The sequence below is a fragment of the Pelobates fuscus genome, chromosome 6, assembly GCF_036172605.1.
Source record: "Pelobates fuscus isolate aPelFus1 chromosome 6, aPelFus1.pri, whole genome shotgun sequence".
NCBI classification, from domain to species: domain Eukaryota; kingdom Metazoa; phylum Chordata; class Amphibia; order Anura; family Pelobatidae; genus Pelobates; species Pelobates fuscus.
The window spans coordinates 302,962,298-302,989,826 of NC_086322.1; the positions used below are offsets into that span (position 1 = coordinate 302,962,298).

Consider the following 27,529-nt stretch of genomic DNA (forward strand, 5'->3'; position numbering starts at 1 on the left):
GAGACATTACTGAACCCCCTAACCCCAACCAGGGGGAGCAATCCCCCCCCTCTAACCCCAACCAGGGGGAGCAATCCCCCCCCTCTAACCCCAACCAGGGGGAGCAATCCCCCCCCTCTAACCCCAACCAGGGGGAGCAATCCCCCCCCCTCTAACCCCAACCAGGGGGAGCAATCCCCCCCCTCTAACCCCAACCAGGGGGAGCAATCCCCCCCCTCTAACCCCAACCAGGGGGAGCAATCCCCCCCCTCTAACCCCAACCAGGGGGAGCAATCCCCCCCTCTAACCCCAACCAGGGGGAGCAATCCCCCCTCTAACCCCAACCAGGGGGAGCAATCCCCCCTCTAACCCCAACCAGGGGGAGCAATCCCCCCTCTAACCCCAACCAGGGGGAGCAATCCCCCCTCTAACCCCAACCAGGGGGAGCAATCCCCCCTCTAACCCCAACCAGGGGGAGCAATCCCCCCTCTAACCCCAACCAGGGGGAGCAATCCCCCCTCTAACCCCAACCAGGGGGAGCAATCCCCCCTCTAACCCCAACCAGGGGGAGCAATCCCCCCTCTAACCCCAACCAGGGGGAGCAACCCCCCAACCCCAACCAGGGGGAGCAATCCCCCCCCCCCAACCAGGGGGAGCAATCCCCCCCCCCCCCCAACCAGGGGGAGCAATCCCCCCCCCAACCAGGGGGAGCAATCCCCCCCCCCCAACCAGGGGGAGCAATCCCCCCCCCCAACCAGGGGGAGCAATCCCCCCCCCCAACCAGGGGGAGCAATCCCCCCCCCCCAACCAGGGGGAGCAATCCCCCCCCCCAACCAGGGGGAGCAATCCCCCCCCCAACCAGGGGGAGCAGTCCCCCCCCCAACCAGGGGGAGCAATCCCCCCCCCCAACCAGGGGGAGCAATCCCCCCCCCAACCAGGGGGAGCAATCCCCCCCCCAACCAGGGGGAGCAATCCCCCCCCCCCAACCAGGGGGAGCAATCCCCCCCCCCCCAACCAGGGGGAGCAATCCCCCCCCCAACCAGGGGGAGCAATCCCCCCCCCAACCAGGGGGAGCAATCCCCCCCCCAACCAGGGGGAGCAATCCCCCCCCCCCAACCAGGGGGAGCAATCCCCCCCCCCCCAACCAGGGGGAGCAATCCCCCCCCCAACCAGGGGGAGCAACCCACCCCCTCCAACCCCAACCAGGGGGAGCAACCCACCCCCTCCAACCCCAACCAGGGGGAGCAACCCACCCCCTCCAACCCCAACCAGGGGGAGCAACCCACCCCCTCCAACCCCAACCAGGGGGAGCAACCCGCCCCCTCCAACCCCAACCAGGGGGAGCAACCCGCCCCCTCCAACCCCAACCAGGGGGAGCAACCCGCCCCCTCCAACCCCAACCAGGGGGAGCAACCCGCCCCCTCCAACCCCAACCAGGGGGAGCAACCCGCCCCCTCCAACCCCAACCAGGGGGAGCAACCCGCCCCCTCCAACCCCAACCAGGGGGAGCAACCCGCCCCCTCCAACCCCAACCAGGGGGAGCAACCCGCCCCCTCCAACCCCAACCAGGGGGAGCAACCCGCCCCCTCCAACCCCAACCAGGGGGAGCAACCCGCCCCCTCCAACCCCAACCAGGGGGAGCAACCCGCCCCCTCCAACCCCAACCAGGGGGAGCAACCCGCCCCCTCCAACCCCAACCAGGGGGAGCAACCCGCCCCCTCCAACCCCAACCAGGGGGAGCAACCCGCCCCCTCCAACCCCAACCAGGGGGAGCAACCCGCCCCCTCCAACCCCAACCAGGGGGAGCAACCCGCCCCCTCCAACCCCAACCAGGGGGAGCAACCCGCCCCCTCCAACCCCAACCAGGGGGAGCAACCCGCCCCCTCCAACCCCAACCAGGGGGAGCAACCCGCCCCCTCCAACCCCAACCAGGGGGAGCAACCCGCCCCCTCCAACCCCAACCAGGGGGAGCAACCCGCCCCCTCCAACCCCAACCAGGGGGAGCAACCCGCCCCCTCCAACCCCAACCAGGGGGAGCAACCCGCCCCCTCCAACCCCAACCAGGGGGAGCAACCCGCCCCCTCCAACCCCAACCAGGGGGAGCAACCCGCCCCCTCCAACCCCAACCAGGGGGAGCAACCCGCCCCCTCCAACCCCAACCAGGGGGAGCAACCCGCCCCCTCCAACCCCAACCAGGGGGAGCAACCCGCCCCCTCCAACCCCAACCAGGGGGAGCAACCCGCCCCCTCCAACCCCAACCAGGGGGAGCAACCCGCCCCCTCCAACCCCAACCAGGGGGAGCAACCCGCCCCCTCCAACCCCAACCAGGGGGAGCAACCCGCCCCCTCCAACCCCAACCAGGGGGAGCAACCCGCCCCCTCCAACCCCAACCAGGGGGAGCAACCCGCCCCCTCCAACCCCAACCAGGGGGAGCAACCCGCCCCCTCCAACCCCAACCAGGGGGAGCAACCCGCCCCCTCCAACCCCAACCAGGGGGAGCAACCCGCCCCCTCCAACCCCAACCAGGGGGAGCAACCCGCCCCCTCCAACCCCAACCAGGGGGAGCAACCCACCCCTCCAACCCCAACCAGGGGAGCGCTGGCCCTCCTCCCAGCGTTGGGGAGCGCTGGCCCTCCTCCCAGCGTTGGGGAGCGCTGGCCCTCCTCCCAGCGTTGGGGAGCGCTGGCCCTCCTCCCAGCGTTGGGGAGCGCTGGCCCTCCTCCCAGCGTTGGGGAGCGCTGGCCCTCCTCCCAGCGTTGGGGAGCGCTGGCCCTCCTCCCAGCGTTGGGGAGCGCTGGCCCTCCTCCCAGCGTTGGGGAGCGCTGGCCCTCCTCGTCATCCTCCCTACATGCTGACCAACAGCTCCTCAATCCCAGGAGTGGTGAATAGAATTGGTAGTAGCTTTCTTTTGTATCAGCTCCAGCTGCCTGTTGTATTAGTGCATTAATCAGTACATTTCTGAAATGTGCTGATTGATTTATTTAATACTTTTTTTTTTTTTTTTACATCTGTTTTTTAGCACCTGGGCCACAACTCTTGCCGCAATGGGAGGAGCTGTGAGTGCAGGAGAAGACAATGATGAGCTAATTGATAACCTTAAGGAGGCCCAATACATTCGGTCAGATGTGGTGGAACAAGCTTTTCGAGCCATTGACCGTGCAGATTATTACTTGGATGAGTTTAAAGAAAATGCTTACAAAGACTTAGCCTGGAAACATGGTAATATCCACCTGTCTGCACCCTGCATCTACTCCGAGGTTATGGAAGCCCTCGACTTGCACCCTGGGCTCTCATTCCTGAACCTGGGCAGCGGGACTGGTTATCTCAGCACCATGGTGGGACTTATCCTGGGTGAGTTAGTTCACTGGGAACATATGATGTTGCCCCCAATTCTTTTAATGTTCTATGAAATTTTTTCCAAGTGTAGCTTAGGGGCAACTTTCCCCATTACGTTTTGATAACGTATCTTGCACAGTTTGACTCCATGAAATTCCAGAATACACCTTGGAGTTATAATCATCATGCTGACATATCATGTCCATTGTTAAAGAGCATTTCTGGGGTAAAATGTTAAAAGTAGAGCAATGTTTAGACACATGGTGGGTCCTCCACTACTACCTATAGATATACTTTATACGTGAACACAATGGGAACGTGTAGATTATGCAAGAGGAAATGGGATGTTTGTAAAATGGCTTCTCTCCAACCTACTGAAACCCACCGGTATTGTAAGAAATGATGACTCTCTTTCAAGGGTAACTGTTTTAAATATGTGGACAAATAAAACACACAGACAAGTGTATGTAAAATAATCTATATTATTCCTTACAGTATGATAATGTTTACATGTTTTATTTGGGTTTTTTGGTTTTACTTTGCTTTCATGTGTGAGAAACGTTCTAACAGATGTGTAGCTTTGACCAGCTGTTGGTTTCACAGCCCCAGTGTGTTGTATGCGCCTGATGTTAGTCTGTCTCTGTGAACAGGACCGTTTGGCATTAATCACGGAGTGGAGCTGCATGCTGATGTTATCGAATACGCAAAGCAAAAACTCGATCAGTTTGTACGCACCAGTGACAGCTTTGACAAGTAAGATTAACCCCTGAGGTTCAGGGGGCACCAAACAAGTCATTAAGAGTCTGTCTAACTTTGCATGATGGCGCAGAGAATACAATGCACCCAACCTCATCAATAAGAGAATCTTATAACTGTAATGGTTGGTAAAAGCAGTAAAGCAACCTCTCAGAGCTGTCAGGCTCCGTTTTAAGCTGCCTTTATTATTTTTGTAGATATTGTGCTTGCGCACAGCTTGTATTGATCTGTCTATCCTCTTTATAGAGAGGCTCAGACCGTAACCTCTCCAGGAAGTTTATTATTCAGATATATTATACGATTTATATTTCATCTGGCCACATTGCTGTAAATGAGGGGAAGTGTGGGACTAATTAGAATCATCGCTACACTGATTTTCTATATACGAGTCCCCTCTAAAATGTTAACATAAGGTAACTTTTTTTTTTATTTATTTTTTTAGGTTTTTAATATACAGGATGGTAGTAAGTGCTAAGCTCATATATATTAAACAGACACTATAGTCACCCAGACCATTACATCTCATTAAAGTGGTCTAGGTGCAGTGTCCCTGTCCCCTTAATCCCTCAGTGTAAAACAGAGTTAACATTGACACACAGTGCAGAATTCCCTATGTGATCGTTTGAATCCCGTGTGGCACTCACTGCACATGGGCATTAGGTCCCCAATGCTCTCTATTTTAAATATTGGATTGGACCTTCACAGAAGAGGCAGGGCCTCCTCTGTGATGTCAGCGGGGGAGAAGAGGTGAGCAGTACAGAGGGAGCCTCGGCATTGGAATAAAGTAAGACTTTTTTTTATTTTATTTTTTGCTCTAAGGTGGGACCTCTTTAGAGCTAGATAGAGGAACACTGTAGCATGTGGGAATTCTGTTAGTTCCTCTTCAGCTAAACCTTGCCATGCTGCATCGGGGGATCACTCTCAGCCAGTGAGCCAAGTCCTGCAGCGTCAGACCCCCAGCTCCGAGCATCATTACCTCTATAGTGCTATAGTTGTTTTGGTGCCAGGACTGTTACAATAGTAAACAGAGGGGGGGGATATAACAATAGTAAAAAAATTAAAAGAATTGCAGTTACTTCAGGGCCTCTTCAAAATACAAGTGAAGCCAAACAATGAGAATAGGCTGTACATTGTAGCCTGACACTAGCAAAGACCACGTTAGTTGTTATCGAACAACATTTGTAGCATTAACCTATGTAACCCCTTGTTTTATATTCCGTGCCCTTCCCCCAGGTTTGTTCTTTGTAACCCCTTGTTTTATATTCCGTGCCCCTCCCCCAGGTTTGTTCTTTGTAACCCCTTGTTTTATATTACGTGCCCTTCCCCCAGGTTTGATTTTTGTAACCCCTTGTTTTATATTCCGTGCCCCTCCCCCAGGTTTGTTCTTTGTAACCCCTTGTTTTATATTACGTGCCCCTCCCCCAGGTTTGATCTTTGTAACCCCTTGTTTTATATTACGTGCCCTTCCCCCAGGTTTGTTCTTTGTAACCCCTTGTTTTATATTACGTGCCCTTCCCCCAGGTTTGTTCTTTGTAACCCCTTGTTTTATATTACGTGCCCTTCCCCCAGGTTTGATTTTTGTAACCCCTTGTTTTATATTCCGTGCCCCTCCCCCAGGTTTGTTCTTTGTAACCCCTTGTTTTATATTACGTGCCCCTCCCCCAGGTTTGATCTTTGTAACCCCTTGTTTTATATTACGTGCCCTTCCCCCAGGTTTGTTCTTTGTAACCCCTTGTTTTATATTCCGTGCCCCTCCCCCAGGTTTGATCTTTGTAACCCCTTGTTTTATATTACGTGCCCCTCCCCCAGGTTTGTTCTTTGTAACCCCTTGTTTTATATTCCGTGCCCTTCCCCAGGTTTGTTCTTTGTAACCCCTTGTTTTATATTACGTGCCCCTCCCCCAGGTTTGATCTTTGTAACCCCTTGTTTTATATTCCGTGCCCTTCCCCCAGGTTTGATCTTTGTAACCCCTTGTTTTATATTCCGTGCCCTTCCCCCAGGTTTGTTCTTTGTAACCCCTTGTTTTATATTATGTGCTCTTCCCCCAGGTTTGTTCTTTGTAACCCCTTGTTTTATATTACGTGCCCTTCCCCCAGGTTTGTTCTTTGTAACCCCTTGTTTTATATTACGTGCCCCTCCCCCAGGTTTCTTCTTTGTAACCCCTTGTTTTATATTCCGTGCCCTTCCCCCAGGTTTCTTCTTTGTAACCCCTTGTTTTATATTACGTGCCCTTCCCCCAGGTTTGTTCTTTGTAACCCCTTGTTTTATATTACGTGCCCCTCCCCCAGGTTTGTTCTTTGTAACCCCTTCTTTTATATTCCGTGCCCCTCCCCCAGGTTTGTTCTTTGTAACCCCTTGTTTTATATTCCGTGCCCCTCCCCCAGGTTTGATCTTTGTAACCCCTTGTTTTATATTCCGTGCCCCTCCCCCAGGTTTGATCTTTGTAACCCCTTGTTTTATATTCCGTGCCCCTCCCCCAGGTTTGTTCTTTGTAACCCCTTGTTTTATATTCCGTGCCCCTCCCCCAGGTTTGTTCTTTGTAACCCCTTGTTTTATATTACGTGCCCCTCCCCCAGGTTTGTTCTTTGTAACCCCTTGTTTTATATTCCGTGCCCTTCCCCCAGGTTTGTTCTTTGTAACCCCTTGTTTTATATTCCGTGCCCCTCCCCCAGGTTTGTTCTTTTTAACCCCTGGTTTTATATTCCGTGCCCCTCCCCCAGGTTTGATTTTTGTAACCCCTTGTTTTATATTCCGTGCCCCTCCCCCAGGTTTGTTCTTTGTAACCCCTTGTTTTATATTCCGTGCCCCTCCCCCAGGTTTGTTCTTTGTAACCCCTTGTTTTATATTCCGTGCCCCTCCCCCAGGTTTGTTCTTTGTAACCCCTTGTTTTATATTCCGTGCCCCTCCCCCAGGTTTGTTCTTTGTAACCCCTTGTTTTATATTCCGTGCCCCTCCCCCAGGTTTGTTCTTTGTAACCCCTTGTTTTATATTCCGTGCCCCTCCCCCAGGTTTGTTCTTTGTAACCCCTTGTTTTATATTCCGTGCCCTTCCCCCAGGTTTGTTCTTTGTAACCCCTTGTTTTATATTCCGTGCCCCTCCCCCAGGTTTGTTCTTTGTAACCCCTTGTTTTATATTCCGTGCCCCTCCCCCAGGTTTGATCTTTGTAACCCCTTGTTTTATATTCCGTGCCCTTCCCCCAGGTTTGATCTTTGTAACCCCTTGTTTTATATTACGTGCCCTTCCCCCAGGTTTGTTCTTTGTAACCCCTTGTTTTATATTACGTGCCCCTCCCCCAGGTTTGATCTTTGTAACCCCTTGTTTTATATTCCGTGCCCCTCCCCCAGGTTTGTTCTTTGTAACCCCTTGTTTTATATTCCGTGCCCTTCCCCCAGGTTTGATCTTTGTAACCCCTTGTTTTATATTCCGTGCCCTTCCCCCAGGTTTGATCTTTGTAACCCCTTGTTTTATATTCCGTGCCCTTCCCCCAGGTTTGTTCTTTGTAACCCCTTGTTTTATATTCCGTGCCTCTCCCCCAGGTTTGTTCTTTGTAACCCCTTGTTTTATATTCCGTGCCCCTCCCCCAGGTTTGTTCTTTGTAACCCCTTGTTTTATATTCCGTGCCTCTCCCCCAGGTTTGTTCTTTGTAACCCCTTGTTTTATATTCCGTGCCCTTCCCCCAGGTTTGTTCTTTGTAACCCCTTGTTTTATATTCCGTGCCTCTCCCCCAGGTTTGTTCTTTGTAACCCCTTGTTTTATATTCCGTGCCCCTCCCCCAGGTTTGATCTTTGTAACCCCTTGTTTTATATTACGTGCCCCTCCCCCAGGTTTGATTTTTGTAACCCCTTGTTTTATATTACGTGCCCCTCCCCCAGGTTTGTTCTTTGTAACCCCTTGTTTTATATTCCGTGCCCCTCCCCAGGTTTGTTCTTTGTAACCCCTTGTTTTATATTACGTGCCCCTCCCCCAGGTTTGATTTTTGTAACCCCTTGTTTTATATTCCGTGCCCCTCCCCCAGGTTTGTTCTTTGTAACCCCTTGTTTTATATTCCGTGCCCCTCCCCCAGGTTTGATTTTTGTAACCCCTTGTTTTATATTCCGTGCCCCTCCCCAGGTTTGATTTTTGTAACCCCTTGTTTTATATTCCGTGCCCCTCCCCCAGGTTTGTTCTTTGTAACCCCTTGTTTTATATTCCGTGCCCTTCCCCCAGGTTTGTTCTTTGTAACCCCTTGTTTTATATTCCGTGCCCCTCCCCCAGGTTTGTTCTTTGTAACCCCTTGTTTTATATTATGTGCCCCTCCCCCAGGTTTGTTCTTTGTAACCCCTTGTTTTATATTCCGTGCCCCTCCCCCAGGTTTGTTCTTTGTAACCCCTTGTTTTATATTCCGTGCCCCTCCCCCAGGTTTGTTCTTTGTAACCCCTTGTTTTATATTCCGTGCCCTTCCCCCAGGTTTGATTTTTGTAACCCCTTGTTTTATATTCCGTGCCCCTCCCCAGATTTCTTCTTTGTAACCCCTTGTTTTATATTACGTGCCCTTCCCCCAGGTTTGTTCTTTGTAACCCCTTGTTTTATATTACGTGCCCCTCCCCCAGGTTTGATTTTTGTAACCCCTTGTTTTATATTCCGTGCCCCTCCCCCAGGTTTGTTCTTTGTAACCCCTTGTTTTATATTACGTGCCCCTCCCCCAGGTTTGTTCTTTGTAACCCCTTGTTTTATATTACGTGCCCCTCCCCCAGGTTTGTTCTTTGTAACCCCTTGTTTTATATTACGTGCCCCTCCCCAGGTTTGATTTTTGTAACCCCTTGTTTTATATTCCGTGCCCCTCCCCCAGGTTTGTTCTTTGTAACCCCTTGTTTTATATTCCGTGCCCCTCCCCCAGGTTTGATTTTTGTAACCCCTTGTTTTATATTCCGTGCCCCTCCCCAGGTTTGATTTTTGTAACCCCTTGTTTTATATTCCGTGCCCCTCCCCCAGGTTTGTTCTTTGTAACCCCTTGTTTTATATTCCGTGCCCCTCCCCCAGGTTTGTTCTTTGTAACCCCTTGTTTTATATTCCGTGCCCCTCCCCCAGGTTTGTTCTTTGTAACCCCTTGTTTTATATTACGTGCCCTTCCCCCAGGTTTGTTCTTTGTAACCCCTTGTTTTATATTCCGTGCCCCTCCCCCAGGTTTGATCTTTGTAACCCCTTGTTTTATATTCCGTGCCCCTCCCCCAGGTTTGATCTTTGTAACCCCTTGTTTTATATTCCGTGCCCCTCCCCCAGGTTTGATCTTTGTAACCCCTTGTTTTAAATTCCGTGCCCTTCCCCCAGGTTTGTTCTTTGTAACCCCTTGTTTTATATTCCGTGCCCTTCCCCCAGGTTTGTTCTTTGTAACCCCTTGTTTTATATTCCGTGCCCTTCCCCCAGGTTTGTTCTTTGTAACCCCTTGTTTTATATTCCGTGCCCCTCCCCCAGGTTTGTTCTTTGTAACCCCTTGTTTTATATTCCGTGCCCCTCCCCCAGGTTTGATCTTTGTAACCCCTTGTTTTATATTACGTGCCCCTCCCCCAGGTTTGTTCTTTGTAACCCCTTGTTTTATATTCCGTGCCCCTCCCCCAGGTTTGTTCTTTGTAACCCCTTGTTTTATATTACGTGCCCCTCCCCCAGGTTTGATCTTTGTAACCCCTTGTTTTATATTCCGTGCCCCTCCCCCAGGTTTGTTCTTTGTAACCCCTTGTTTTATATTACGTGCCCCTCCCCCAGGTTTGTTCTTTGTAACCCCTTGTTTTATATTACGTGCCCCTCCCCCAGGTTTGATCTTTGTAACCCCTTGTTTTATATTCCGTGCCCTTCCCCCAGGTTTGTTCTTTGTAACCCCTTGTTTTATATTACGTGCCCCTCCCCCAGGTTTGTTCTTTGTAACCCCTTGTTTTATATTACGTGCCCCTCCCCCAGGTTTGTTCTTTGTAACCCCTTGTTTTATATTACGTGCCCTTCCCCCAGGTTTGTTCTTTGTAACCCCTTGTTTTATATTCCGTGCCCCTCCCCCAGGTTTGTTCTTTGTAACCCCTTGTTTTATATTACGTGCCCTTCCCCCAGGTTTGTTCTTTGTAACCCCTTGTTTTATATTATGTGCTCTTCCCCCAGGTTTGTTCTTTGTAACCCCTTGTTTTATATTCCGTGCCCCTCCCCCAGGTTTGTTCTTTGTAACCCCTTGTTTTATATTACGTGCCCTTCCCCCAGGTTTGTTCTTTGTAACCCCTTGTTTTATATTATGTGCTCTTCCCCCAGGTTTGTTCTTTGTAACCCCTTGTTTTATATTCCGTGCCCCTCCCCCAGGTTTGTTCTTTGTAACCCCTTGTTTTATATTACGTGCCCCTCCCCCAGGTTTGTTCTTTGTAACCCCTTGTTTTATATTATGTGCTCTTCCCCCAGGTTTGTTCTTTGTAACCCCTTGTTTTATATTCCGTGCCCCTCCCCCAGGTTTGTTCTTTGTAACCCCTTGTTTTATATTCCGTGCCCTTCCCCCAGGTTTGTTCTTTGTAACCCCTTGTTTTATATTCCGTGCCCCTCCCCCAGGTTTGTTCTTTGTAACCCCTTGTTTTATATTCCGTGCCCTTCCCCCAGGTTTGATCTTTGTAACCCCTTGTTTTATATTCCGTGCCCCTCCCCCAGGTTTGATCTTTGTAACCCCTTGTTTTATATTCCGTGCCCCTCCCCCAGGTTTGATTTTTGTAACCCCTTGTTTTATATTCCGTGCCCCTCCCCCAGGTTTGTTCTTTGTAACCCCTTGTTTTATATTCCGTGCCCCTCCCCCAGGTTTCTTCTTTGTAACCCCTTGTTTTATATTCCGTGCCCCTCCCCCAGGTTTGTTCTTTGTAACCCCTTGTTTTATATTACGTGCCCCTCCCCCAGGTTTGTTCTTTGTAACCCCTTGTTTTATATTCCGTGCCCCTCCCCCAGGTTTCTTCTTTGTAACCCCTTGTTTTATATTACGTGCCCCTCCCCCAGGTTTGTTCTTTGTAACCCCTTGTTTTATATTACGTACCCTTCCCCCAGGTTTGTTCTTTGTAACCCCTTGTTTTATATTACGTGCCCTTCCCCCAGGTTTGTTCTTTGTAACCCCTTGTTTTATATTACGTGCCCTTCCCCCAGGTTTGTTCTTTGTAACCCCTTGTTTTATATTACGTGCCCTTCCCCCAGGTTTGTTCTTTGTAACCCCTTGTTTTATATTCCGTGCCCTTCCCCCAGGTTTGTTCTTTGTAACCCCTTGTTTTATATTCCGTGCCCCTCCCCCAGGTTTGTTCTTTGTAACCCCTTGTTTTATATTCCGTGCCCCTCCCCCAGGTTTGATCTTTGTAACCCCTTGTTTTATATTCCGTGCCCCTCCCCCAGGTTTGATTTTTGTAACCCCTTGTTTTATATTCCGTGCCCTTCCCCCAGGTTTGATCTTTGTAACCCCTTGTTTTATATTCCGTGCCCTTCCCCCAGGTTTGTTCTTTGTAACCCCTTGTTTTATATTATGTGCTCTTCCCCCAGGTTTGTTCTTTGTAACCCCTTGTTTTATATTCCGTGCCCTTCCCCCAGGTTTGTTCTTTGTAACCCCTTGTTTTATATTCCGTGCCCCTCCCCCAGGTTTGATCTTTGTAACCCCTTGTTTTATATTACGTGCCCCTCCCCCAGGTTTGATTTTTGTAACCCCTTGTTTTATATTACGTGCCCCTCCCCCAGGTTTGTTCTTTGTAACCCCTTGTTTTATATTCCGTGCCCCTCCCCAGGTTTGTTCTTTGTAACCCCTTGTTTTATATTACGTGCCCCTCCCCCAGGTTTGATTTTTGTAACCCCTTGTTTTATATTCCGTGCCCCTCCCCCAGGTTTGTTCTTTGTAACCCCTTGTTTTATATTCCGTGCCCCTCCCCCAGGTTTGATTTTTGTAACCCCTTGTTTTATATTCCGTGCCCCTCCCCAGGTTTGATTTTTGTAACCCCTTGTTTTATATTCCGTGCCCCTCCCCCAGGTTTGTTCTTTGTAACCCCTTGTTTTATATTCCGTGCCCTTCCCCCAGGTTTGTTCTTTGTAACCCCTTGTTTTATATTCCGTGCCCCTCCCCCAGGTTTGTTCTTTGTAACCCCTTGTTTTATATTATGTGCCCCTCCCCCAGGTTTGTTCTTTGTAACCCCTTGTTTTATATTCCGTGCCCCTCCCCCAGGTTTGTTCTTTGTAACCCCTTGTTTTATATTCCGTGCCCCTCCCCCAGGTTTGTTCTTTGTAACCCCTTGTTTTATATTCCGTGCCCTTCCCCCAGGTTTGATTTTTGTAACCCCTTGTTTTATATTCCGTGCCCCTCCCCAGGTTTCTTCTTTGTAACCCCTTGTTTTATATTACGTGCCCTTCCCCCAGGTTTGTTCTTTGTAACCCCTTGTTTTATATTACGTGCCCCTCCCCCAGGTTTGATTTTTGTAACCCCTTGTTTTATATTCCGTGCCCCTCCCCCAGGTTTGTTCTTTGTAACCCCTTGTTTTATATTACGTGCCCCTCCCCCAGGTTTGTTCTTTGTAACCCCTTGTTTTATATTACGTGCCCCTCCCCCAGGTTTGTTCTTTGTAACCCCTTGTTTTATATTACGTGCCCCTCCCCAGGTTTGATTTTTGTAACCCCTTGTTTTATATTCCGTGCCCCTCCCCCAGGTTTGTTCTTTGTAACCCCTTGTTTTATATTCCGTGCCCCTCCCCCAGGTTTGATTTTTGTAACCCCTTGTTTTATATTCCGTGCCCCTCCCCAGGTTTGATTTTTGTAACCCCTTGTTTTATATTCCGTGCCCCTCCCCCAGGTTTGTTCTTTGTAACCCCTTGTTTTATATTCCGTGCCCCTCCCCCAGGTTTGTTCTTTGTAACCCCTTGTTTTATATTCCGTGCCCCTCCCCCAGGTTTGTTCTTTGTAACCCCTTGTTTTATATTACGTGCCCTTCCCCCAGGTTTGTTCTTTGTAACCCCTTGTTTTATATTCCGTGCCCCTCCCCCAGGTTTGATCTTTGTAACCCCTTGTTTTATATTCCGTGCCCCTCCCCCAGGTTTGATCTTTGTAACCCCTTGTTTTATATTCCGTGCCCCTCCCCCAGGTTTGATCTTTGTAACCCCTTGTTTTAAATTCCGTGCCCTTCCCCCAGGTTTGTTCTTTGTAACCCCTTGTTTTATATTCCGTGCCCTTCCCCCAGGTTTGTTCTTTGTAACCCCTTGTTTTATATTCCGTGCCCTTCCCCCAGGTTTGTTCTTTGTAACCCCTTGTTTTATATTCCGTGCCCCTCCCCCAGGTTTGTTCTTTGTAACCCCTTGTTTTATATTCCGTGCCCCTCCCCCAGGTTTGATCTTTGTAACCCCTTGTTTTATATTACGTGCCCCTCCCCCAGGTTTGTTCTTTGTAACCCCTTGTTTTATATTCCGTGCCCCTCCCCCAGGTTTGTTCTTTGTAACCCCTTGTTTTATATTACGTGCCCCTCCCCCAGGTTTGATCTTTGTAACCCCTTGTTTTATATTCCGTGCCCCTCCCCCAGGTTTGTTCTTTGTAACCCCTTGTTTTATATTACGTGCCCCTCCCCCATGTTTGTTCTTTGTAACCCCTTGTTTTATATTACGTGCCCCTCCCCCAGGTTTGATCTTTGTAACCCCTTGTTTTATATTCCGTGCCCTTCCCCCAGGTTTGTTCTTTGTAACCCCTTGTTTTATATTACGTGCCCCTCCCCCAGGTTTGTTCTTTGTAACCCCTTGTTTTATATTACGTGCCCCTCCCCCAGGTTTGTTCTTTGTAACCCCTTGTTTTATATTACGTGCCCTTCCCCCAGGTTTGTTCTTTGTAACCCCTTGTTTTATATTCCGTGCCCCTCCCCCAGGTTTGTTCTTTGTAACCCCTTGTTTTATATTATGTGCTCTTCCCCCAGGTTTGTTCTTTGTAACCCCTTGTTTTATATTATGTGCTCTTCCCCCAGGTTTGTTCTTTGTAACCCCTTGTTTTATATTCCGTGCCCTTCCCCCAGGTTTGTTCTTTGTAACCCCTTGTTTTATATTCCGTGCCCCTCCCCCAGGTTTGTTCTTTGTAACCCCTTGTTTTATATTCCGTGCCCTTCCCCCAGGTTTGATCTTTGTAACCCCTTGTTTTATATTCCGTGCCCCTCCCCCAGGTTTGATCTTTGTAACCCCTTGTTTTATATTCCGTGCCCCTCCCCCAGGTTTGATTTTTGTAACCCCTTGTTTTATATTCCGTGCCCCTCCCCCAGGTTTGTTCTTTGTAACCCCTTGTTTTATATTCCGTGCCCCTCCCCCAGGTTTCTTCTTTGTAACCCCTTGTTTTATATTCCGTGCCCCTCCCCCAGGTTTGTTCTTTGTAACCCCTTGTTTTATATTACGTGCCCCTCCCCCAGGTTTGTTCTTTGTAACCCCTTGTTTTATATTCCGTGCCCCTCCCCCAGGTTTCTTCTTTGTAACCCCTTGTTTTATATTACGTGCCCCTCCCCCAGGTTTGTTCTTTGTAACCCCTTGTTTTATATTACGTGCCCTTCCCCCAGGTTTGTTCTTTGTAACCCCTTGTTTTATATTACGTGCCCTTCCCCCAGGTTTGTTCTTTGTAACCCCTTGTTTTATATTACGTGCCCTTCCCCCAGGTTTGTTCTTTGTAACCCCTTGTTTTATATTACGTGCCCTTCCCCCAGGTTTGTTCTTTGTAACCCCTTGTTTTATATTCCGTGCCCTTCCCCCAGGTTTGTTCTTTGTAACCCCTTGTTTTATATTCCGTGCCCCTCCCCCAGGTTTGTTCTTTGTAACCCCTTGTTTTATATTCCGTGCCCCTCCCCCAGGTTTGATCTTTGTAACCCCTTGTTTTATATTCCGTGCCCCTCCCCCAGGTTTGATTTTTGTAACCCCTTGTTTTATATTCCGTGCCCTTCCCCCAGGTTTGATCTTTGTAACCCCTTGTTTTATATTCCGTGCCCTTCCCCCAGGTTTGTTCTTTGTAACCCCTTGTTTTATATTATGTGCTCTTCCCCCAGGTTTGTTCTTTGTAACCCCTTGTTTTATATTCCGTGCCCTTCCCCCAGGTTTGTTCTTTGTAACCCCTTGTTTTATATTCCGTGCCTCTCCCCAAGGTTTGTTCTTTGTAACCCCTTGTTTTATATTCCGTGCCCCTCCCCAAGGTTTGTTCTTTGTAACCCCTTGTTTTATATTCCGTGCCCCTCCCCCAGGTTTGTTCTTTGTAACCCCTTGTTTTATATTCCGTGCCTCTCCCCCAGGTTTGTTCTTTGTAACCCCTTGTTTTATATTACGTGCCCTTCCCCCAGGTTTGTTCTTTGTAACCCCTTGTTTTATATTACGTGCCTCTCCCCCAGGTTTCTTCTTTGTAACCCCTTGTTTTATATTACGTGCCCTTCCCCCAGGTTTGTTCTTTGTAACCCCTTGTTTTATATTACGTGCCCCTCCCCCAGGTTTGTTCTTTGTAACCCCTTGTTTTATATTCCGTGCCCCTCCCCCAGGTTTGATCTTTGTAACCCCTTGTTTTATATTCCGTGCCCCTCCCCCAGGTTTGATCTTTGTAACCCCTTGTTTTATATTACGTGCCCCTCCCCCAGGTTTGATCTTTGTAACCCCTTGTTTTATATTCCGTGCCCCTCCCCCAGGTTTGTTCTTTGTAACCCCTTGTTTTATATTACGTGCCCTTCCCCCAGGTTTGTTCTTTGTAACCCCTTGTTTTATATTCCGTGCCCCTCCCCCAGGTTTGATTTTTGTAACCCCTTGTTTTATATTCCGTGCCCCTCCCCCAGGTTTGTTCTTTGTAACCCCTTGTTTTATATTCCGTGCCCCTCCCCCAGGTTTGATCTTTGTAACCCCTTGTTTTATATTCCGTGCCCCTCCCCCAGGTTTGTTCTTTGTAACCCCTTGTTTTATATTACGTGCCCTTCCCCCAGGTTTGTTCTTTGTAACCCCTTGTTTTATATTCCGTGCCCCTCCCCCAGGTTTGATTTTTGTAACCCCTTGTTTTATATTCCGTGCCCCTCCCCCAGGTTTGATTTTTGTAACCCCTTGTTTTATATTACGTGCCCCTCCCCCAGGTTTGTTCTTTGTAACCCCTTGTTTTATATTACGTGCCCTTCCCCCAGGTTTGATTTTTGTAACCCCTTGTTTTATATTCCGTGCCCCTCCCCCAGGTTTGATTTTTGTAACCCCTTGTTTTATATTACGTGCCCCTCCCCCAGGTTTGTTCTTTGTAACCCCTTGTTTTATATTACGTGCCCTTCCCCCAGGTTTGATTTTTGTAACCCCTTGTTTTATATTCCGTGCCCCTCCCCCAGGTTTGATCTTTGTAACCCCTTGTTTTATATTCCGTGCCCCTCCCCCAGGTTTGTTCTTTGTAACCCCTTGTTTTATATTACGTGCCCTTCCCCCAGGTTTGATCTTTGTAACCCCTTGTTTTATATTCCGTGCCCTTCCCCCAGGTTTGATCTTTGTAACCCCTTGTTTTATATTCCGTGCCCTTCCCCCAGGTTTGTTCTTTGTAACCCCTTGTTTTATATTCCGTGCCCTTCCCCCAGGTTTGTTCTTTGTAACCCCTTGTTTTATATTACGTGCCCTTCCCCCAGGTTTGTTCTTTGTAACCCCTTGTTTTATATTCCGTGCCCCTCCCCCAGGTTTGATCTTTGTAACCCCTTGTTTTATATTACGTGCCCCTCCCCCAGGTTTGATCTTTGTAACCCCTTGTTTTATATTACGTGCCCTTCCCCCAGGTTTGATCTTTGTAACCCCTTGTTTTATATTCCGTGCCCTTCCCCCAGGTTTGTTCTTTGTAACCCCTTGTTTTATATTCCGTGCCCCTCCCCCAGGTTTGATCTTTGTAACCCCTTGTTTTATATTACGTGCCCCTCCCCCAGGTTTGATCTTTGTAACCCCTTGTTTTATATTACGTGCCCTTCCCCCAGGTTTGTTCTTTGTAACCCCTTGTTTTATATTACGTGCCCTTCCCCCAGGTTTGTTCTTTGTAACCCCTTGTTTTATATTCCGTGCCCCTCCCCCAGGTTTGATCTTTGTAACCCCTTGTTTTATATTACGTGCCCCTCCCCCAGGTTTGATCTTTGTAACCCCTTGTTTTATATTACGTGCCCCTCCCCCAGGTTTGTTCTTTGTAACCCCTTGTTTTATATTACGTGCCCTTCCCCCAGGTTTGTTCTTTGTAACCCCTTGTTTTATATTACGTGCCCCTCCCCCAGGTTTGATCTTTGTAACCCCTTGTTTTATATTACGTGCCCCTCCCCCAGGTTTGTTCTTTGTAACCCCTTGTTTTATATTACGTGCCCTTCCCCCAGGTTTGATTTTTGTAACCCCTTGTTTTATATTCCGTGCCCCTCCCCCAGGTTTGATCTTTGTAACCCCTTGTTTTATATTCCGTGCCCCTCCCCCAGGTTTGTTCTTTGTAACCCCTTGTTTTATATTACGTGCCCTTCCCCCAGGTTTGATCTTTGTAACCCCTTGTTTTATATTACGTGCCCCTCCCCCAGGTTTGTTCTTTGTAACCCCTTGTTTTATATTCCGTGCCCTTCCCCCAGGTTTGATCTTTGTAACCCCTTGTTTTATATTCCGTGCCCCTCCCCCAGGTTTGTTCTTTGTAACCCCTTGTTTTATATTACGTGCCCTTCCCCCAGGTTTGTTCTTTGTAACCCCTTGTTTTATATTCCGTGCCCCTCCCCCAGGTTTGATTTTTGTAACCCCTTGTTTTATATTACGTGCCCCTCCCCCAGGTTTGTTCTTTGTAACCCCTTGTTTTATATTACGTGCCCTTCCCCCAGGTTTGATTTTTGTAACCCCTTGTTTTATATTCCGTGCCCCTCCCCCAGGTTTGATCTTTGTAACCCCTTGTTTTATATTCCGTGCCCCTCCCCCAGGTTTGTTCTTTGTAACCCCTTGTTTTATATTACGTGCCCTTCCCCCAGGTTTGATCTTTGTAACCCCTTGTTTTATATTCCGTGCCCTTCCCCCAGGTTTGATCTTTGTAACCCCTTGTTTTATATTCCGTGCCCTTCCCCCAGGTTTGTTCTTTGTAACCCCTTGTTTTATATTCCGTGCCCTTCCCCCAGGTTTGTTCTTTGTAACCCCTTGTTTTATATTACGTGCCCTTCCCCCAGGTTTGTTCTTTGTAACCCCTTGTTTTATATTCCGTGCCCCTCCCCCAGGTTTGATCTTTGTAACCCCTTGTTTTATATTACGTGCCCCTCCCCCAGGTTTGATCTTTGTAACCCCTTGTTTTATATTACGTGCCCTTCCCCCAGGTTTGATCTTTGTAACCCCTTGTTTTATATTCCGTGCCCTTCCCCCAGGTTTGTTCTTTGTAACCCCTTGTTTTATATTCCGTGCCCCTCCCCCAGGTTTGATCTTTGTAACCCCTTGTTTTATATTACGTGCCCCTCCCCCAGGTTTGATCTTTGTAATCCCTTGTTTTATATTACGTGCCCTTCCCCCAGATTTGTTCTTTGTAACCCCTTGTTTTATATTACGTGCCCTTCCCCCAGGTTTGTTCTTTGTAACCCCTTGTTTTATATTCCGTGCCCCTCCCCCAGGTTTGATCTTTGTAACCCCTTGTTTTATATTACGTGCCCCTCCCCCAGGTTTGATCTTTGTAACCCCTTGTTTTATATTACGTGCCCCTCCCCCAGGTTTGTTCTTTGTAACCCCTTGTTTTATATTACGTGCCCTTCCCCCAGGTTTGTTCTTTGTAACCCCTTGTTTTATATTACGTGCCCCTCCCCCAGGTTTGATCTTTGTAACCCCTTGTTTTATATTACGTGCCCCTCCCCCAGGTTTGTTCTTTGTAACCCCTTGTTTTATATTACGTGCCCTTCCCCCAGGTTTGTTCTTTGTAACCCCTTGTTTTATATTACGTGCCCCTCCCCCAGGTTTGTTCTTTGTAACCCCTTGTTTTATATTCCGTGCCTCTCCCCCAGGTTTGTTCTTTGTAACCCCTTGTTTTATATTCCGTGCCCCTCCCCCAGGTTTGTTCTTTGTAACCCCTTGTTTTATATTACGTGCCCCTCCCCCAGGTTTGATTTTTGTAACCCCTTGTTTTATATTACGTGCCCTTCCCCAGGTTTGTTCTTTGTAACCCCTTGTTTTATATTACGTGCCCTTCCCCCAGGTTTGATTTTTGTAACCCCTTGTTTTATATTCCGTGCCCTTCCCCCAGGTTTGTTCTTTGTAACCCCTTGTTTTATATTACGTGCCCCTCCCCCAGGTTTGATTTTTGTAACCCCTTGTTTTATATTACGTGCCCTTCCCCAGGTTTGTTCTTTGTAACCCCTTGTTTTATATTACGTGCCCTTCCCCCAGGTTTGATTTTTGTAACCCCTTGTTTTATATTACGTGCCCTTCCCCCAGGTTTGTTCTTTGTAACCCCTTGTTTTATATTACGTGCCCCTCCCCCAGGTTTGTTCTTTGTAACCCCTTGTTTTATATTACGTGCCCTTCCCCCAGGTTTGATCTTTGTAACCCCTTGTTTTATATTCCGTGCCCTTCCCCCAGGTTTGATCTTTGTAACCCCTTGTTTTATATTACGTGCCCTTCCCCCAGGTTTGATCTTTGTAACCCCTTGTTTTATATTCCGTGCCCTTCCCCCAGGTTTGATCTTTGTAACCCCTTGTTTTATATTATGTGCCCCTCCCCCAGGTTTGTTCTTTGTAACCCCTTGTTTTATATTACGTGCCCTTCCCCCAGGTTTGTTCTTTGTAACCCCTTGTTTTATATTCCGTGCCCTTCCCCCAGGTTTGATCTTTGTAACCCCTTGTTTTATATTATGTGCCCCTCCCCCAGGTTTGTTCTTTGTAACCCCTTGTTTTATATTCCGTGCCCTTCCCCAGGTTTGTTCTTTGTAACCCCTTGTTTTATATTACGTGCCCTTCCCCCAGGTTTGATCTTTGTAACCCCTTGTTTTATATTATGTGCCCCTCCCCCAGGTTTGTTCTTTGTAACCCCTTGTTTTATATTCCGTGCCCTTCCCCCAGGTTTGTTCTTTGTAACCCCTTGTTTTATATTACGTGCCCCTCCCCCAGGTTTGATCTTTGTAACCCCTTGTTTTATATTACATGCCCTCCCCCAGGTTTGATCTTTGTAACCCCTTGTTTTATATTCCGTGCCCTTCCCCCAGGTTTGATCTTTGTAACCCCTTGTTTTATATTATGTGCCCCTCCCCCAGGTTTGTTCTTTGTAACCCCTTGTTTTATATTACGTGCCCTTCCCCCAGGTTTGTTCTTTGTAACCCCTTGTTTTATATTACGTGCCCTTCCCCCAGGTTTGTTCTTTGTAACCCCTTGTTTTATATTCCGTGCCCCTCCCCCAGGTTTGATCTTTGTAACCCCTTGTTTTATATTCCGTGCCCCTCCCCCAGGTTTGATCTTTGTAACCCCTTGTTTTATATTACGTGCCCCTCCCCCAGGTTTGTTCTTTGTAACCCCTTGTTTTATATTACGTGCCCTTCCCCCAGGTTTGTTCTTTGTAACCCCTTGTTTTATATTACGTGCCCCTCCCCCAGGTTTGATCTTTGTAACCCCTTGTTTTATATTACGTGCCCCTCCCCCAGGTTTGTTCTTTGTAACCCCTTGTTTTATATTACGTGCCCTTCCCCCAGGTTTGTTCTTTGTAACCCCTTGTTTTATATTACGTGCCCCTCCCCCAGGTTTGTTCTTTGTAACCCCTTGTTTTATATTCCGTGCCTCTCCCCCAGGTTTGTTCTTTGTAACCCCTTGTTTTATATTCCGTGCCCCTCCCCCAGGTTTGTTCTTTGTAACCCCTTGTTTTATATTACGTGCCCCTCCCCCAGGTTTGATTTTTGTAACCCCTTGTTTTATATTACGTGCCCTTCCCCAGGTTTGTTCTTTGTAACCCCTTGTTTTATATTACGTGCCCTTCCCCCAGGTTTGATTTTTGTAACCCCTTGTTTTATATTCCGTGCCCTTCCCCCAGGTTTGTTCTTTGTAACCCCTTGTTTTATATTACGTGCCCCTCCCCCAGGTTTGATTTTTGTAACCCCTTGTTTTATATTACGTGCCCTTCCCCCAGGTTTGATTTTTGTAACCCCTTGTTTTATATTGCGTGCCCTTCCCCCAGGTTTGTTCTTTGTAACCCCTTGTTTTATATTACGTGCCCCTCCCCCAGGTTTGTTCTTTGTAACCCCTTGTTTTATATTACGTGCCCTTCCCCCAGGTTTGTTCTTTGTAACCCCTTGTTTTATATTACGTGCCCTTCCCCCAGGTTTGATCTTTGTAACCCCTTGTTTTATATTCCGTGCCCTTCCCCCAGGTTTGATCTTTGTAACCCCTTGTTTTATATTACGTGCCCTTCCCCCAGGTTTGATCTTTGTAACCCCTTGTTTTATATTCCGTGCCCTTCCCCCAGGTTTGATCTTTGTAACCCCTTGTTTTATATTATGTGCCCCTCCCCCAGGTTTGTTCTTTGTAACCCCTTGTTTTATATTACGTGCCCTTCCCCCAGGTTTGTTCTTTGTAACCCCTTGTTTTATATTACGTGCCCTTCCCCCAGGTTTGATCTTTGTAACCCCTTGTTTTATATTACGTGCCCTTCCCCCAGGTTTGTTCTTTGTAACCCCTTGTTTTATATTCCGTGCCCTTCCCCCAGGTTTGATCTTTGTAACCCCTTGTTTTATATTATGTGCCCCTCCCCCAGGTTTGTTCTTTGTAACCCCTTGTTTTATATTACGTGCCCTTCCCCCAGGTTTGTTCTTTGTAACCCCTTGTTTTATATTACGTGCCCTTCCCCCAGGTTTGTTCTTTGTAACCCCTTGTTTTATATTACGTGCCCCTCCCCCAGGTTTGATCTTTGTAACCACTTGTTTTATATTACGTGCCCTTCCCCAGGTTTGTTCTTTGTAACCCCTTGTTTTATATTACGTGCCCTTCCCCCAGGTTTCTTCTTTGTAACCCCTTGTTTTATATTCCGTGCCCTTCCCCCAGGTTTGTTCTTTGTAACCCCTTGTTTTATATTCCGTGCCCTTCCCCCAGGTTTCTTCTTTGTAACCCCTTGTTTTATATTCCGTGCCCTCCCCCAGGTTTGATCTTTGTAACCCCTTGTTTTATATTCCGTGCCCTTCCCCCAGGTTTGATCTTTGTAACCCCTTGTTTTATATTATGTGCCCCTCCCCCAGGTTTGTTCTTTGTAACCCCTTGTTTTATATTACGTGCCCTTCCCCCAGGTTTGTTCTTTGTAACCCCTTGTTTTATATTCCGTGCCTCTCCCCCAGGTTTCTTCTTTGTAACCCCTTGTTTTATATTACGTGCCCCTCCCCCAGGTTTGTTCTTTGTAACCCCTTGTTTTATATTCCGTGCCCTTCCCCCAGGTTTGTTCTTTGTAACCCCTTGTTTTATATTACGTGCCCCTCCCCCAGGTTTGATCTTTGTAACCCCTTGTTTTATATTACGTGCCCCTCCCCCAGGTTTGATCTTTGTAACCCCTTGTTTTATATTATGTGCCCCTCCCCCAGGTTTGTTCTTTGTAACCCCTTGTTTTATATTCCGTGCCCCTCCCCCAGGTTTGATTTTTGTAACCCCTTGTTTTATATTACGTGCCCCTCCCCCAGGTTTGTTCTTTGTAACCCCTTGTTTTATATTACGTGCCCTTCCCCAGGTTTGTTCTTTGTAACCCCTTGTTTTATATTACGTGCCCTTCCCCAGGTTTGTTCTTTGTAACCCCTTGTTTTATATTACGTGCCCTTCCCCCAGGTTTGTTCTTTGTAACCCCTTGTTTTATATTACGTGCCCCTCCCCCAAGTTTGATCTTTGTAACCCCTTGTTTTATATTACGTGCCCCTCCCCCAGGTTTGATCTTTGTAACCCCTTGTTTTATATTATGTGCCCCTCCCCCAGGTTTGTTCTTTGTAACCCCTTGTTTTATATTACGTGCCCCTCCCCCAGGTTTGATCTTTGTAACCCCTTGTTTTATATTCCGTGCCCCTCCCCCAGGTTTGATCTTTGTAACCCCTTGTTTTATATTCCGTGCCCTTCCCCCAGGTTTGATCTTTGTAACCCCTTGTTTTATATTATGTGCCCCTCCCCCAGGTTTGTTCTTTGTAACCCCTTGTTTTATATTCCGTGCCCCTCCCCCAGGTTTGATTTTTGTAACCCCTTGTTTTATATTACGTGCCCCTCCCCCAGGTTTGTTCTTTGTAACCCCTTGTTTTATATTACGTGCCCTTCCCCCAGGTTTGTTCTTTGTAACCCCTTGTTTTATATTACGTGCCCTTCCCCAGGTTTGTTCTTTGTAACCCCTTGTTTTATATTACGTGCCCCTCCCCCAGGTTTGATCTTTGTAACCCCTTGTTTTATATTACGTGCCCCTCCCCCAGGTTTGTTCTTTGTAACCCCTTGTTTTATATTACGTGCCCTTCCCCCAGGTTTGTTCTTTGTAACCCCTTGTTTTATATTACGTGCCCCTCCCCCAGGTTTGTTCTTTGTAACCCCTTGTTTTATATTACGTGCCCTTCCCCCAGGTTTGATCTTTGTAACCCCTTGTTTTATATTACGTGCCCTTCCCCCAGGTTTGATCTTTGTAACCCCTTGTTTTATATTCCGTGCCCTTCCCCCAGGTTTGTTCTTTGTAACCCCTTGTTTTATATTACGTGCCCTTCCCCAGGTTTGATTTTTGTAACCCCTTGTTTTATATTACGTGCCCTTCCCCCAGGTTTGTTCTTTGTAACCCCTTGTTTTATATTCCGTGCCCCTCCCCCAGGTTTGTTCTTTGTAACCCCTTGTTTTATATTCCGTGCCCCTCCCCCAGGTTTGTTCTTTGTAACCCCTTGTTTTATATTCCGTGCCCCTCCCCCAGGTTTGTTCTTTGTAACCCCTTGTTTTATATTCCGTGCCCTTCCCCCAGGTTTGTTCTTTGTAACCCCTTGTTTTATATTACGTGCCCTTCCCCAGGTTTGATTTTTGTAACCCCTTGTTTTATATTACGTGCCCCTCCCCCAGGTTTGTTCTTTGTAACCCCTTGTTTTATATTCCGTGCCCCTCCCCCAGGTTTGTTCTTTGTAACCCCTTGTTTTATATTACATGCCCTTCCCCCAGGTTTGTTCTTTGTAACCCCTTGTTTTATATTACGTGCCCTTCCCCAGGTTTGATTTTTGTAACCCCTTGTTTTATATTACGTGCCCCTCCCCCAGGTTTGTTCTTTGTAACCCCTTGTTTTATATTCCGTGCCCTTCCCCCAGGTTTGTTCTTTGTAACCCCTTGTTTTATATTACGTGCCCCTCCCCCAGGTTTGTTCTTTGTAACCCCTTGTTTTATATTCCGTGCCCCTCCCCCAGGTTTGTTCTTTGTAACCCCTTGTTTTATATTACGTGCCCTTCCCCAGGTTTGTTCTTTGTAACCCCTTGTTTTATATTACGTGCCCTTCCCCAGGTTTGTTCTTTGTAACCCCTTGTTTTATATTACGTGCCCTTCCCCCAGGTTTGTTCTTTGTAACCCCTTGTTTTATATTACGTGCCCCTCCCCCAAGTTTGATCTTTGTAACCCCTTGTTTTATATTACGTGCCCCTCCCCCAGGTTTGATCTTTGTAACCCCTTGTTTTATATTATGTGCCCCTCCCCCAGGTTTGTTCTTTGTAACCCCTTGTTTTATATTACGTGCCCCTCCCCCAGGTTTGATCTTTGTAACCCCTTGTTTTATATTCCGTGCCCCTCCCCCAGGTTTGATCTTTGTAACCCCTTGTTTTATATTCCGTGCCCTTCCCCCAGGTTTGATCTTTGTAACCCCTTGTTTTATATTATGTGCCCCTCCCCCAGGTTTGTTCTTTGTAACCCCTTGTTTTATATTCCGTGCCCCTCCCCCAGGTTTGATTTTTGTAACCCCTTGTTTTATATTACGTGCCCCTCCCCCAGGTTTGTTCTTTGTAACCCCTTGTTTTATATTACGTGCCCTTCCCCCAGGTTTGTTCTTTGTAACCCCTTGTTTTATATTACGTGCCCTTCCCCAGGTTTGTTCTTTGTAACCCCTTGTTTTATATTACGTGCCCCTCCCCCAGGTTTGATCTTTGTAACCCCTTGTTTTATATTACGTGCCCCTCCCCCAGGTTTGTTCTTTGTAACCCCTTGTTTTATATTACGTGCCCTTCCCCCAGGTTTGTTCTTTGTAACCCCTTGTTTTATATTACGTGCCCCTCCCCCAGGTTTGTTCTTTGTAACCCCTTGTTTTATATTACGTGCCCTTCCCCCAGGTTTGATCTTTGTAACCCCTTGTTTTATATTACGTGCCCTTCCCCCAGGTTTGATCTTTGTAACCCCTTGTTTTATATTCCGTGCCCTTCCCCCAGGTTTGTTCTTTGTAACCCCTTGTTTTATATTACGTGCCCTTCCCCAGGTTTGATTTTTGTAACCCCTTGTTTTATATTACGTGCCCTTCCCCCAGGTTTGTTCTTTGTAACCCCTTGTTTTATATTCCGTGCCCCTCCCCCAGGTTTGTTCTTTGTAACCCCTTGTTTTATATTCCGTGCCCCTCCCCCAGGTTTGTTCTTTGTAACCCCTTGTTTTATATTCCGTGCCCCTCCCCCAGGTTTGTTCTTTGTAACCCCTTGTTTTATATTCCGTGCCCTTCCCCTAGGTTTGTTCTTTGTAACCCCTTGTTTTATATTACGTGCCCTTCCCCAGGTTTGATTTTTGTAACCCCTTGTTTTATATTACGTGCCCCTCCCCCAGGTTTGTTCTTTGTAACCCCTTGTTTTATATTCCGTGCCCCTCCCCCAGGTTTGTTCTTTGTAACCCCTTGTTTTATATTACATGCCCTTCCCCCAGGTTTGTTCTTTGTAACCCCTTGTTTTATATTACGTGCCCTTCCCCAGGTTTGATTTTTGTAACCCCTTGTTTTATATTACGTGCCCCTCCCCCAGGTTTGTTCTTTGTAACCCCTTGTTTTATATTCCGTGCCCTTCCCCCAGGTTTGTTCTTTGTAACCCCTTGTTTTATATTACGTGCCCCTCCCCCAGGTTTGTTCTTTGTAACCCCTTGTTTTATATTCCGTGCCCCTCCCCCAGGTTTGTTCTTTGTAACCCCTTGTTTTATATTCCGTGCCCTTCCCCCAGGTTTGTTCTTTGTAACCCCTTGTTTTATATTACGTGCCCTTCCCCCAGGTTTGATCTTTGTAACCCCTTGTTTTATATTACGTGCCCTTCCCCCAGGTTTGATCTTTGTAACCCCTTGTTTTATATTCCGTGCCCTTCCCCCAGGTTTGTTCTTTGTAACCCCTTGTTTTATATTACGTGCCCTTCCCCAGGTTTGATTTTTGTAACCCCTTGTTTTATATTACGTGCCCTTCCCCCAGGTTTGTTCTTTGTAACCCCTTGTTTTATATTCCGTGCCCCTCCCCCAGGTTTGTTCTTTGTAACCCCTTGTTTTATATTACGTGCCCTTCCCCCAGGTTTGTTCTTTGTAACCCCTTGTTTTATATTACGTGCCCTTCCCCCAGGTTTGATCTTTGTAACCCCTTGTTTTATATTCCGTGCCCTTCCCCCAGGTTTGATCTTTGTAACCCCTTGTTTTATATTACGTGCCCTTCCCCCAGGTTTGATCTTTGTAACCCCTTGTTTTATATTCCGTGCCCTTCCCCCAGGTTTGATCTTTGTAACCCCTTGTTTTATATTATGTGCCCCTCCCCCAGGTTTGTTCTTTGTAACCCCTTGTTTTATATTACGTGCCCTTCCCCCAGGTTTGTTCTTTGTAACCCCTTGTTTTATATTACGTGCCCTTCCCCCAGGTTTGATCTTTGTAACCCCTTGTTTTATATTACGTGCCCTTCCCCCAGGTTTGTTCTTTGTAACCCCTTGTTTTATATTCCGTGCCCTTCCCCCAGGTTTGATCTTTGTAACCCCTTGTTTTATATTATGTGCCCCTCCCCCAGGTTTGTTCTTTGTAACCCCTTGTTTTATATTACGTGCCCTTCCCCCAGGTTTGTTCTTTGTAACCCCTTGTTTTATATTACGTGCCCTTCCCCCAGGTTTGTTCTTTGTAACCCCTTGTTTTATATTACGTGCCCCTCCCCCAGGTTTGATCTTTGTAACCACTTGTTTTATATTACGTGCCCTTCCCCAGGTTTGTTCTTTGTAACCCCTTGTTTTATATTACGTGCCCTTCCCCCAGGTTTCTTCTTTGTAACCCCTTGTTTTATATTCCGTGCCCTTCCCCCAGGTTTGTTCTTTGTAACCCCTTGTTTTATATTCCGTGCCCTTCCCCCAGGTTTCTTCTTTGTAACCCCTTGTTTTATATTCCGTGCCCTCCCCCAGGTTTGATCTTTGTAACCCCTTGTTTTATATTCCGTGCCCTTCCCCCAGGTTTGATCTTTGTAACCCCTTGTTTTATATTATGTGCCCCTCCCCCAGGTTTGTTCTTTGTAACCCCTTGTTTTATATTACGTGCCCTTCCCCCAGGTTTGTTCTTTGTAACCCCTTGTTTTATATTCCG

The 27,529-nt window shown here is 47.6% G+C and overlaps 1 protein-coding gene across 1 annotated transcript in view; it reads left to right on the plus strand.

Annotated features, from left to right (window-relative positions):
* PCMTD2 (protein-L-isoaspartate (D-aspartate) O-methyltransferase domain containing 2) overlaps window positions 1-27,529 on the plus strand; it is a 39,977-nt gene that overhangs the window by 2,281 nt on the left and 10,167 nt on the right. The window contains exons 2-3 of the mRNA XM_063459668.1: window positions 2,999-3,330; window positions 3,966-4,068. Coding sequence (XP_063315738.1) covers window positions 2,999-3,330; window positions 3,966-4,068 — 435 coding nt within the window. The remainder of the gene's footprint in view (window positions 1-2,998; window positions 3,331-3,965; window positions 4,069-27,529) is intronic.